The sequence below is a fragment of the Saccopteryx bilineata genome, chromosome 1 (genome assembly GCF_036850765.1).
Source record: "Saccopteryx bilineata isolate mSacBil1 chromosome 1, mSacBil1_pri_phased_curated, whole genome shotgun sequence".
In the NCBI taxonomy this organism is placed as follows: Eukaryota; Metazoa; Chordata; class Mammalia; order Chiroptera; family Emballonuridae; genus Saccopteryx; species Saccopteryx bilineata.
The window spans coordinates 185,420,388-185,433,189 of record NC_089490.1 but is presented as its reverse complement, the minus strand read 5'-3'; the positions used below and the strand labels follow the sequence as shown (position 1 = coordinate 185,433,189).

The following is a 12,802-nucleotide window of genomic DNA, read 5'->3' as shown; positions in this document are numbered from 1 at the left end:
CTGTCTGTCAGAGCTGGGGTACAGTGATCACGAGAAGATGACTTTTGAGGGATACAGCTTCTCCTGGAGGGGAGGGGTTCTCTTTTCCATCTTCTGCATGTTCCACCGTAATGTGTACAAATGATACTCGGCCTATTTCATGAAAGGGTCCTCTGTGAATGAAGAATTCAGGCAATCTGTTTCAGAAATGCCTTTTAGTTTTGGTTTGGTCATCGACTGGAGTCACTTACAGGGGCCTGATTCTTGTATAACATCCTCTGTCATGTCCACAGGGAAATGGAAGTTTCTCTGTGTCCGGGATTTTAATGAATTGGGCTGTGAAATTGTAATCCAGTTCAGAAGGCAAGATCCCTTTAGAATTTTTAAATTTATTAAGTGCTCAGTGGTGTCTGACAATGGGTTAAAGAACCACCCGAGACTAGCAGGTGGGACCCTGCTGGGCTGGTGTGCTGCTCTGAATTGTGCTTGAGGTTATCATTATAATTTATAAGTATGCTCCCTGTAGGATAGGATGTCATCGTGGCTACCATGAAGGCTTTCAGTAGTCCATTTGATCTGAGTTTGATGATTGTATTTTCTCATGGGAAAAACACACCTCACTGTACATTATCTATGATATATATATATATATATATATATATATTTGTATTTTTCTGAAGCTGGAAATGGGGAGAGACAGCCAGACAGACTCCTGCATGCGCCCGACCGGGATCCACCTGGCATGCCCACCAGGGGCAACGCTCTGCCCACCAGGGGGTGATGCTCTGCCCCTCCGGGGCGTCGCTCTGCAGCGACCAGAGCCACTCTAGCGCCTGGGGCAGAGGCCAAGGAGCCATCCCCAGCGCCCGGGCCATCTTTGCTCCAATGGAGCCTTGGCTGCGGGAGGGGAAGAGAGAGACAGAGGGGAAGGGGGGGTGGAGAAGCAAATGGGCGCTTCTCCTATGTGCTCTGGCCGGGAATCGAATTCGGGTCCCCCGCACGCCAGGCTGACACTCTACCGCTGAGCCAACCGGCCAGGGCCTATCTATGATATTTTTAAAGCATATCTGATTAAACACACACACACACACACACACACACAATCTTTAAAGGCAGGACACCCAGATACTCTCAGGCAGAACTGTAAATGTAATTTTGGATATAATTGACTAATCAGGTGATATCATATAATTATTAGTGGTGTTTTGTTTTTGTTTTTCCATCTGAGTATTCATTTGAAAGTTGATGCCTTATTTTTTTTCTTTTCCACTCTAGGTGACAGTCCTAACCCTTCTAAGGAGGACACCCCTACCAGCAGTCTAGACTCACTTTCCTCCCCGCCTCTCACTACTGCAGCTGTCCATGGGCTGCCTGGACCAGACAGAAACCACCTTGTTGCCGATGGGGACTGGGCTTCCACTGCGTAAGTTTTACCGTTTGGTGGTGAGGGCGGCGGGGGAGGGGGGCGTGGCCTTCATTTGGAAGCTTCCGTGGCCAGGGGGTACTGAAGCGGTTAGATGTCCAAACCTTTGTTCTCTAATCAGTGGGGCTGCCACAGGAGAAAGGCCCATAAAACCAGGCCTTTCCTGAGTGGCGTCCGTGTTCCCAGTAGGGAAGGGGGTGGGTGGGCACTATTTCCAGTCTCTTTCAAGTTCAGTTGGTGGCCATGTCGGGTGGCACAAAGGAAATCTGTTATTGTCCTACTCAGGATGTTTTCTCACAGGTTACGCAGACTTTTTAGAGACACGTGAATGTGTTCATTGTGATCAATGGCCTGTTGAAAACGACCTATAGGATGGTATTTTAGTTGTGTGAATTTCTGAGGGCAGTATGCTGGCATTCTGCTCTGTTCATTCCAGAGCATCCTGCACAAGTGACGGTGGGTGAAGTATCTGATTTTATCTTCTCCGTTTGGGGTAGTGCCAGGCACGCACACATCAGCTCTGCTAGGACAACTGGTAACAACACAAACAAAATCCCCTGGACCTGGTTGGACGAGATGAGGGGTTGTCTTTCTGTGCCTACCAGGCTGTGGAGTCGAGCAGAAGGGTGGTGCTGAGGGACATCAAAAAGAGCATCACATTTCACACACATGCTCAGAAACAAGAAAACAGAACTCCACTAGTAATTTCATGGAATTAAATTACTTGGTCAGTCAAATCTCACCCAAAATTCCTTTTATCATTCAGCGTGAGAGTATATAGGTGTCCTATGTTTGAAGTTAAAATTCTTTTAAAAATAAAAATAAAAATTGCTTAAAATAAATCATAGATAATGGTGTCATTCAACCCTAGCTGGGCATTCCTGAGGCTTTAAATGGAATTGGAAAGTGTTCTTCACATTACTTGGCTTTTTATAGTTCCTGCTAGATTCACATGAAATTATTATGAACTTATTAAGTATTAAAAGAGGCTGGGAGGAATTTGGACTTTTAAAATTTGGGGATGATCTGAAGACTTTGCAAATCTCACTGAAAGTCAAAGTGGAACTCCAGGTAGGGAATCACGGTCTCCAGGTGAGATTTTCCCCTCAGGATCGTCCTGTATGTGTATCTGTATGCTGAGGACTGTGTATTGTTGATTTAAATTACATATTACTCAAACATGTGTGTCATTTTTAGTTTTTTTCCCAGAATTACTAGACTCTTTTCTCTTTAATCATTCTAGCAACTGACAGTGGCTACATAGGAACCTAGCATCTGTAATCCTGGGCACTCCTTGTTTGGGCTTTGGTGTTTGTGTGTGTGTGTGTGTGTGTGTGTGTGTGTATGTGTGTGTGTGTGTTTAAAGCAAAACCCAGATCTTTTAATTATTTCTTTCAGTAGACGTTTTTCACAGTCAGTGGAGAACGGTTTAGTGAGGCATCCTTCTTCCATAGCGGTTCTGGAGGAAAGTGAATTCTGCGCCACGATATAGCCAGTGCTCAATCCGCAACCCGCCCATGCCTGAAACAAGAAGGGCTTGATATTTTTGGTCATAAGTCAAACGAGGAGTGAATTCCCCAGTTTCCCATTCATACGAATTCTAAAATGTCATGGAAAGCACTTCAACACAGAAGGAGGCCAAAAAGGAAGGGAGGTGGGGGTAAGTGGTTGAAGGAAGTCGCAAAATCCAGAACTTGAATTTTTTCTGTGCGTTACAGATCCGCATTTCTCTTAAGTATATAGACTGTTTCTTGTATATGTGTTTGTTTTTTTTAAATTACAGTTGACATTCAGTGTTATTTTGTATTGGTGTCAGGTGTCTAGCACAGTGGTTGCACAGTCAGATTCTTTACAAAGTGTCTGCCCGTTTTCCCCCGCCTGACACCGTCCATAGTTATTAGTGTTGCTGACTGGATTCCCTGGGCTCTGCTCTACATCCCTGTGACTGTTCTGCGGCGGCCAGTCTGTACTTCCCAGTCCCTTCACCTTCTCACCCAGTGCCGCAACCCCCAGCCCTCTGGCCGCCATCAGTCTGTTGGTATGTTTCTTAAAGGATTTACTTGAAAGCATCTTGCAGTCCAGGTTTATCATTAAGTCAGGAGAGCTTCTTGAACTTGAGTGCCTATCAGGATCACATTGTGGGCTTGTTAAGTCCACACAGCTGGGCTCCACCTCAGGGTGACTTAGGTTGAGGGGAGCCTGAAACCAGGCATTTCTAACCTGATCCCGGATGCTGTTCGGCAAACCCCGATACAGACACTGCCCCCCCCACCCGCAGGGTTCTAGGCACGTGTTGACTCCAAACAGCTGGTCTGAGGAGTATAACTAGGAGAAGTAATATCTTGTTCTATTTTTTTTTTCCTTTAAACTCTTCTAGGATGGTGTATTTTCTTCAAGAAGCCCCTGTGTGACTCACGTCGATTCCCTCTGCCTGATGTCTTTCTTCCTTTTCTCAAGACCAGTTGAACCTGTCTTTAGAGTCTAATTTCATTTTCACCTTCAGGAAGCTTTCTCTAGTCTCTAGCCTACAGGACCATTCTAAATACTACCTGTCTATACCCAATGCTTGACCTTAGGAAATACTGCCTTCTAGTATTAGTTAATACTTAACCTTTTAGCGTTGGTAGTTTTTTGTATGTGTGCCTATAGCTATATCAGATCTCATTCTGCCAGCCTTCCTGTCTGTCTCTCTTAGTCTTCAGGCTGCTTTAAAAAAACATTTTGACTGAGTGGCCTAGAAACAACAGAAACTGATTTCCCACCATTGTGGGCGGTGGATTGCCAGATTCTGGTGAGAGCCCTTTTGCAGTTAGCAGACTGCTGGCTTTGCGACTTATGAGGACACTAATCCCATTCATGAGGACACCACTCATGGCCTCTTCTAATCTCCTCATACCGGTTCCTGGTAGGGGGTAGGGTTTCAACCTAGACATTTTGGGGGGCACAGACATTCAGTTCATAACACTATCTAGTCTTTCTCTCACACTAAGATGGATTAGAAATTCCTTCATGATAGGAAGTGGGTCTTCTACTCTGAACGTTTTAGTGATCTTGGCATAGATGTTAATAAACATTTTATATCCCATTTTATTATGTACATAGTAGAAAGAAAGCTTTCCTTTGGAAATCTTTTTTTCTGTATATCACTGAATCTCTCTTAGAAAACTATGTTTAGTTTCTGATCCATATTCCTTCTTTCTAAACATTAAAAGCTCTTCCTCCTGGAACTGCATAGAATAAATCTTACGTTTTCTCTATAGCATTTTTTTCTTTTGTTTCTTTAGCTTTTGTAAATTTAGTTTTCATTGAGTGTGTAGTGTTATTTTTCTTTTTGATCTATTATCTCTACATACCAGCTATACAGTATGAAATATCATTGGGTCTGAGTAAATGCCGATAAAGATCTCTTTTCATAAAATCCACCTTGCTGTGGGGTCATAACACCTTAACTCAGGGTTTTAAACAGAAAGCAGTACCTGAGCTGCCTGGTTTTAATCCAGGGTGGCGACTCTCGGTTCCAAAACTTACACGTACTCGCCTTTTGCCCAGTCCTCAAAAATGGAACCCAAATGTATGCGATCACATCCAGGACCCCAGCCTCTCTGTCGTACAGAGGTGCCATGACCCCAGCCATGGGAGAGCGCATTTGCAGAGGAAAACGTCCAGCAGCCGAGAACCTGATATACAGGCAGTGTGTACATACAACCATAGCCGCTGACAGGTCGGAAGCAATACAGAATTGGATTTCCTGGGTTTCTGCTGATGTTTATGACTTGTGGGTATTATTTGTTGCAGCCAGTCAATCTGGAGCTATTACCTGTGTACCCGGTAAGGTGATAGGTGACTGACTTGGTTGCCAGTGAAGAATTGCTAACTCAGTCTCCTCAGAGGACATTACATCATAGGTCAAGGCATTTCAAATGTTCCAAAGTCATTTTTTCCCCCAATAAAGACGTTTCCTCTAAACAGGTTTTCTTCAGTTGTAAGTGAAGGAGCAGGGCCTTGACAAGTAATCCTTCTACGTTCCCTGTCACAAAAGAAAATCTCTTTTAAGAAATACCAGATATTGCTATCAGCTTCCTCTTCAGATTTCAGAAGAAAAAGGAAGACCTCTTTTTTTAAATTTTCTTTTTCCCCCCTTTTTTATTGAATTTATTCAATAAATTCCCCCTTTCCCCGGAAGTCACCACAAAGTCTCCGTGAGTTTTTTCTCTCTCTTTTTTCTTAATCCCTCTACCTCTCCCAGTCCACTCTCCCTGCTTCCTACAGCTGTCAGCCTGCTCTCTGTCTCTGAGTCTGTCTGTTCCCACATCCAAGGTGGCGGCATCTCAGAATAGCTCTTTGTAGCTGGGGACATTGGTACCCCGGCAGGCCAGGAGGGAAGTCAATCCTTCTCTCTTACCAGATGAGAGGCTTGGCATGGTTTATCCTGAAGGTTGAGGTATTCCTAACGCATCTGTCCCAGGCGGTGCCCTGAGCTGCTGGTATGCGACAGCTTCCTGCCTACGCAGACTTGACGTTACCTGCTTACAGTCGCCATCCCCTTTCCAGCCTGGTGCATGTCCTGCCTAGGCTGTGTCTGCACTCTCTGGTGGCCGTAGTTATTCTTGTCAATGAAACAGAGAACTTGCTTCCTTTCAGTTGGGCAGACAAAGAGGGTTTCCCATAGACAGCTACTTGGCGTCTCAAATTACTTGACTGTTGCTTCCCTAATAGCTTTTTAGGAAGTCGATGAATTTTGTTTGGAAATATCACAGTACCCTCCCTTCACTTTGATTTGTGGCTTAGCATACTACAGCCTGCCGTGAATAATTTGTCTGAAGTTAAGAAAAAATCCTCTTAAATATTTTTAACGTATCTGTGAAATTTGGCTCATACCAAGGAACTATAAGGTAGCAGCCAGAAGCAAACTTTGTGTTCGCCTCCCCCCTTCCTGTTTTCCTCTCCTCCGCCACTTCTGGGAGGTGTCTCAACCCCACCCCTCCTTCTTACTTCTCCCACCCCCCGTTGGACGGGGAATGTCAGTTCACCCTGTATGTTGGTGGCTTGTATTTTTACCTCTTTTATTATGATTATTGTTTGAAGAGAAAATAAAGAATTTATATTTTAAATTTTATTATTTTTATTTTATTTTATTTTTATTTTTAGTGACAGGAGGGGAGACAGAGACAGACTCCCGCATGCGGATCCACCTGGCAAGCCCACTGGGGAGCGATGCTCTGCCCATCTGGATCATTGCTCTATTGCAGCCAGAGCCATTTTTTAGTGCCTGAGGTGGAGGCCATGAAGCGGTCCTCAACACCTGGGACCAACTCCCTCTAATCAAACCGTGGCTGCAAGAGGGGGAGGGGTGGAGAAGCAGATGGGTGCTTCTCCTGTGTGCCCTGTGACAGGGAATCAAACCTGGGACTTCCACACGCTGGGCTGACACTCTACTACTGAGCCAACTGGCCAGGGCTTTGATTAATTGATTGATTGATTGCACATCTGTTTTATTACTATCCTGACTAAAATGAATACGTGTTGCTTTTTTAACAAGCGGAAGAAAGCTATACAGATTTAAAAAGAGATCAGGAGAAGGTGATACTTAACCCAAAGGAATGACTTGCCCATTCTAGGTAGTTCCAGCATCTTTGTTGGCTCATATGGAGATATGTAACCTAATAAGATTAGCACCATTGCTCTGCTCACCTGCAGATTGGCCCTGGTTATGGAATGTGGGAGGTTGTGTTGACCAGGATCTCTTGGGTAGAGCTGGTGCCTTGGAGGAATACACTCTCTGGTGCTGGGTACTGTGAAGAACGATTTGGATGCCAGTTCGCCTCCCACACCTAAGTGAGCAGCGGAGTCCCTGAGTGGGTACAGAACGTTCGAGGTCTAAGAGAGCTCAGGTGTAAGGAAAAAGAGGGCCACGGTGGCAGGAGAAGCGTGTCGCCTTGCTGTGAGCCGACAGCGGCCTTGCAAGTTCTGCTCAGAGGTTAGCTCTGTTCCGGACCTCCTTTTGGGAGGACTGGGGACCTACAGGGGGCAGAAGCTTGTACTTGAGCCGTGGCTGGTGGTGAGAGGCTGCAGAGAAGCCTTGACTTGATATTGTATTCCTCAGGATCACAGACCATGGAGCTGTAATGGCTGGTGGCCAGCAGAGTGTGTTTTAGCTGCTTTCTACATGACACTTCATTTCCATCCTCACATCAACCCGGTGGTGTGGATACATCTTTACTCTTAAAGAGAGGAAGGAAGACCAAGACCCAAAGAGGGTAGGAAGTTGCCCCGAGCCACGGGACTTGTAAGGGACAGCAGCGGAGTTTGGTGTCTCAGTTCCAGTGATCATGGTTCCTTTAGACTTCCTTTACTCTAGGGACTGAAGCTGGCTTGCATGGGAACGTTGTTCAAACAATAGGTTTCCCCCATTTTGAGACCCGGTGCGATAACGGTGGCTGCCAGCTAGTCGTCGCCCTTGTTCTGCGGAGGGCGCATGGCCCCACGTGAAGTCATGTGGCCCTGGTATATAATTACCTCTGGGGAATAAACACTTGAATCTGGTTGCTGCGCATTCAACATCTAACACCTTTGGCTGAGATTTGGGGGTGAGGGCGTCTTCCTCTGGAACGTAGCTGACAGACTTGGAAATTTGATCTTTGGCAACCGCGCGGCATCCATCATCTTCCATAAGTAAAGCGATACCCAGTTGTCTCGCCCTGGCTCCGGTAAGCCCTTGACATGGATCACCCGGCCCACGTACTTGGCCACAGACCACACGCGTCTGTTCACATTCATTTCTTTGGGGGTGCAACTTCTGTGTGTTTCCTTGAATCTTCTCTCCAATGTTGTGGAGAAAGTGTGCAAGTTGCATGCTCATGCCTTTCTGTGCACGTCCCTTGTGTCTTGCTAGGATATTTTGGGTGTTTTTATTGTGCCCTTGGCACTTACGTGTGGCCTCATTCACGTCTTCCCTTGCTGTGCCGTAACTACAGGGTCTGAAATTTGGAGGTTTTCTTTTCAAGCCAGAATGATCATGAAAGCCCCATAGTGAAAAGTCAACTTTCCAAAATAAAAGCGACTTGTCTGAATTTTACAGTAGCTTTTCTTCTGCTTAAGACTAAAATAATAATAATAATCGTATGAGTCTTGTTTTGTCTTTCTTTTATTTTTATTGGTGTTGGTTTTCATTCGCCACGCAGGATTGGCCATCTCTGGCTCAGTGTTGAAGTGCAGGCAGGGCCCTCGCTGAGCTCGCTGCAAGTTGGAAGACGGTCTAAACAGGAAAAGCACTGATTTTAGAGTCAGGGGGGCTTGGTTTTGCAGCCTTGTTCTTCTTCTTAAAACCTTGAGGGCCCTCTATAAATTATTCACACAAACCGAGGCTTAGCAAGACTGTCCGTGAGAGGGGTGTGGCAGCCCCCGCCCCTCTGGATTATTGTGAGGTTTCAAGGAACCACACGCGGTAAATCCCAGTCCCTATTCCCCAGGGAGCTGGGGGCAGCCACCTGCTTGGAGTGTCCTTCCCTCTGAAAACCTAACTTGATATTCTTAGTTTAGCTTCGCCAGCCTGCCTGGTTCCTCCTAGGTAAATCCTCACTAACAGCTCAGGGAAATGACCTCTCCAGTCCTGCACAACCCTCGGCTGGTCACCTGGAGTTGTGTGGTTTCCAGAAATTCCTGTAGGTATTCCAGGAGGACTCAGCCCGGGGCTCCGCTCCTGGCTTCTCAGTGTCAGAATTTACTCTGTAGAAGCCTCTGAGAATAGGGCCTCTGAACAGTGCATGGCCGAGGCCTGGCATTCCCACGGGGACCTGCCAACTGTGGATGGATATTCTGAGCAGCATGGCTGGCTCACTTCTCATGACAGGTAACCCATCAAAGAGTTTGGTAAGAAACTGGAGGATTTTTTTCGCTGGGAGCTGCTGTCCCCCTTCTGACCTGCAGCCTGTTTTCTAGCCTTGCTCTCACCTTGGGTGGCGGCTCTGGTCCCCAGGAGAATCGAGCTGCCTGCCTGTCAGTTACTCCGCAGGACCACCACACAGAGACCTCTCAAGCCCCATAATTTTCTGAAATGAAGCCACAGTTCCTTTCCAGTTCAGCCCTCTTACTTGATTCCGCAGTGATCATCCAAAGGGTGACGGATGGGTTCTGGGAACGCTTGGTGAAAGATTGCTCGGATGTGATTCCAAGGCAGCTCTTTTATAGCAAACACCCAAGGAAATGATCACCCTCAGAGTGACCTTTGTAAGTTATAAGCTGGCTGGATGGCGGTATCCTTTCTTGTTAAGGAGGGAAGTCACCTGGGAGTCTGAGCGTCCCGCAGGGTAGGGACTGAGTGTTCGGTGGGACCCAGTCCTCCTTTGAAAGGCTCTGTCTTATCTGTGTTGGTCTTACTTCCTTTGGGACCCTTCTCTCCCTGCCCACCCTCCTCCTGTGAAAGACATTTTTTATTCTTAAGGATGAACAAGGTATTGCTTTTGCACGCCAGCTTGTTATATGGGCTGTCGCCCTCCTGCCGGGGAGGTGATCGCGTGCAGTGGGTGGAGAGAGTTCTGCTGCGGGGAAGCCCTGGGTGTGTGCAGGTCGGCTCAGGGCACACACAGGAGCCCGTGCCCCAAGCCCGTGAACCCAGAGGAGTGGGAGAGGGGACTCAAGCCCAGGGGCGCCTGCCATCATCCTTATCCCCACCTCCCCCGCTCTGCCACCAATGGATTCACATCAGGCCCATCTAATTCAGGCCTCAGCAGACTGGGGCCCACTGCCACCAGCTTTATAAGCACAGCGTCACTGGGACACGCCCGGTTACCCGTATTATGTCTCTGGCTGCTTTTTAGACACAGCGACAGCAGAGCCAGGTGTTTGTGAGACCGACTGGGCTGCGGATCCTCATGTATACTGCTCACAAACATGGGGATATTTCAAAATCAATATGGAGCCATAAAATATCCCCTCATGTTTGTGAGCAGTATATCTACTGTCTGGCCCTTCACAGAGCAAGTTTGCTGACCTTGATCTAATCTGTAAACAGAACCAACCTAGCTGGAAGAGCCCATGTTTCTTAAAAGTCAGTTTCAAGAAGTGTGGGTTAATGGCTGTTTTTCAGATGGGCAGTGCTGGTGCCTTTGTCAAAATGACCCTCAGGAATTCTTTCTTGTCATGGAACCAGCCAGAAGTCTTTTTGATGCTTGTGATCGTCATTTCAGAAGGCTTTGACTGTTTCGGTGATCAACATGTTTGTTTGGGGTTGTTCGTGGTAACCCCCACTGTTAAAATAAATATTTTATTTGGAAAGAGTCTTAGGTTTACAGAAAAGTTACAAAGGTAGTACATATAAATGAGCTCCCATAGGCCTGACCTGGGTGGTGCTGTGGATCAAGCATCGACTTGGAACACTGAGGTCGCCGGTTCAAAACCCTGGGCTTGCCTGGTCAAGGCACATATGGGAGTTGATGCTTCCTGCTCCTCCCCCCTTCTCTCTCTGTCACTATCTCTCTCTCTGTCTCTATTCACTAAAATGAATAAATAAATAAAAATAAAAATAAATAAATAAAAGCACATGAAATGTTTAAAAAAATTTTAAAAAAAGAGCTGTAAACCCTTCACCCAGCTTTGCTGCTGTTAACATCTTACACACACAGCACTGTGGAGCATTGGTTTAAAATAAGAAATCCACCTCAGTACCATGCTGAGACTCACAGACTTTATTCGGACTTTACTGGGATTTTATTTGCATCCTCCTGGTATTCCAGGACCCAATTCAGAATGCCACTACCGTGCGTTGTGCAACTTTTTTTTTTTTTTAATTGATGGAAGAAGACTGGACTTGGGGTAGTGAACATACATTAAAAAAATGGTGACATCCACTTAGTATCTGTAGTTTTCCCCTTTGCCGTAGATGATTTGCTGTGTTTTGATGAAGACAGAGGTTAGTAAGTCACTCTGACCTTTCTTGGCATCCTCACAGGCCGGGACAGGGGCCCAGCTGGGACTAAGTGAGTGAATGTGTGTGGGTCGTGGCTGGCAGCGTGCTGGACTGTGCACTTGCGCCCAGCAGCAGCCTGGGTGTAGAGAAGTGATGGGGACATTGGCGAAGGCAGACACTGCCTCCTCCAGAAAGCCTTCCCGGATGTCCATGTGACAGCTGTTTCCTCCTCTGTTCTCCTGAGGGCCCCTGGAAAGCTTCTGTGTGGCACAAGCCACATTGCATTATGCTGATCGGCTTGTCATTCTCCATCTACTTTATTGGGTGCTCATAGCGAGCAGAAGCCATGGTCCCATGGGTGTCTCCAGGGTGTGCCCAGGGCCTAGCATGGGGCCTGGTGGGTAGTTGTCAGACCATGAATGATGAGCAAACAAGGTCTGCTTGGAACCCTCCTATGGGCAGTGAAGGCCTCCTTGCCCAGTGCTGTGGAGTATGGTGACTCTCTTGTCGTGACTGCCGCCGTCTCCCCCGACAGCTCAGTAGGAACCAGCACTGTGCTGGCTGTGGGAGGCTCCCTCCCTGGCACTTAAGAAATAACTGTGGCATTTATTTGAACAGAGATTTCCTGTAATATACAGATCTACACTATTTCCTTCTGTCTTTATTAACATTTTCAAACACTCTGGCCCAGACAGCTGTTCTAGACTTACGCTGTGCGTTTCTCGGGCTGGAATGGAAGGTCATCTCACTGATGTGTTAGCCTCTGCCTGGAGATCTGGCGAGCAAGGTTTTTAACACCTCTCACTCCAGCGTGAACTTCTGGTTTGACTCTGACATCTTCTAACCGCCGTCAGATGCCTTGGTATTTGGGGCATTTAAATCACTTCGTAGAAGCAGTCATTTCTTTCCCTGACATGTGTTCTCCCTGGTCTGCATCCTTCGAATTTTAAATTACTCTCAGTGCTCCAACAGCCCGGAATCGGGTGCTTGTTTTGCTAGCGCTGCCCGGAACTTTGACCCGTCTGTGCTATGCAAGAAATGTTTGTTTGATGCAGGAGCTCTCTGGTGACTGCAGCTGATGTAGAATTTTATTTTATTTATTTATTTTATTTTTTTGTATTTTTCTGAAGCTGGAAACGGGGAGAGACAGTCAGACAGACTCCCGCATGCGCCCAACCGGGATCCACCAGGGGGCGACGCTCTGCCCACCAGGGGGCGATGCTCTGCCCCTCTGGGGGGTCGCTCTGTTGCAACCAGAGCCACTCTAGCACCTGGGGCAGAGGCCAAGGAGCCATCCCCAGCGCCCAGGCCATCTTTGCTCCAATGGAGCCTCGGCTGCGGGAGGGGAAGAAGAGAGACAGAGAGGAAGGAGAGGAGGAGGGGTGGAGAAGCAGATGGGCGCTTCTCCTGTGTGCCCTGGCCAGGAATCAAACTCGGGACTTCTGCACGCCAGACCGACACTCTACCACTGAGCAAAACTGCCAGGGCTGGTGTAG

At 47.1% G+C, this 12,802-nt stretch overlaps 1 protein-coding gene across 2 annotated transcripts in view; it reads left to right on the top strand.

Moving 5' to 3' along the window:
- ARHGAP10 (Rho GTPase activating protein 10) overlaps nt 1–12,802 on the top strand; it is a 294,328-nt gene that overhangs the window by 271,967 nt on the left and 9,559 nt on the right. For both annotated transcript variants that reach the window (XM_066281188.1, XM_066281179.1), the window contains one exon: nt 1,255–1,402. In XM_066281188.1, coding sequence (XP_066137285.1) covers nt 1,255–1,402 — 148 coding nt within the window. The remainder of the gene's footprint in view (nt 1–1,254; nt 1,403–12,802) is intronic.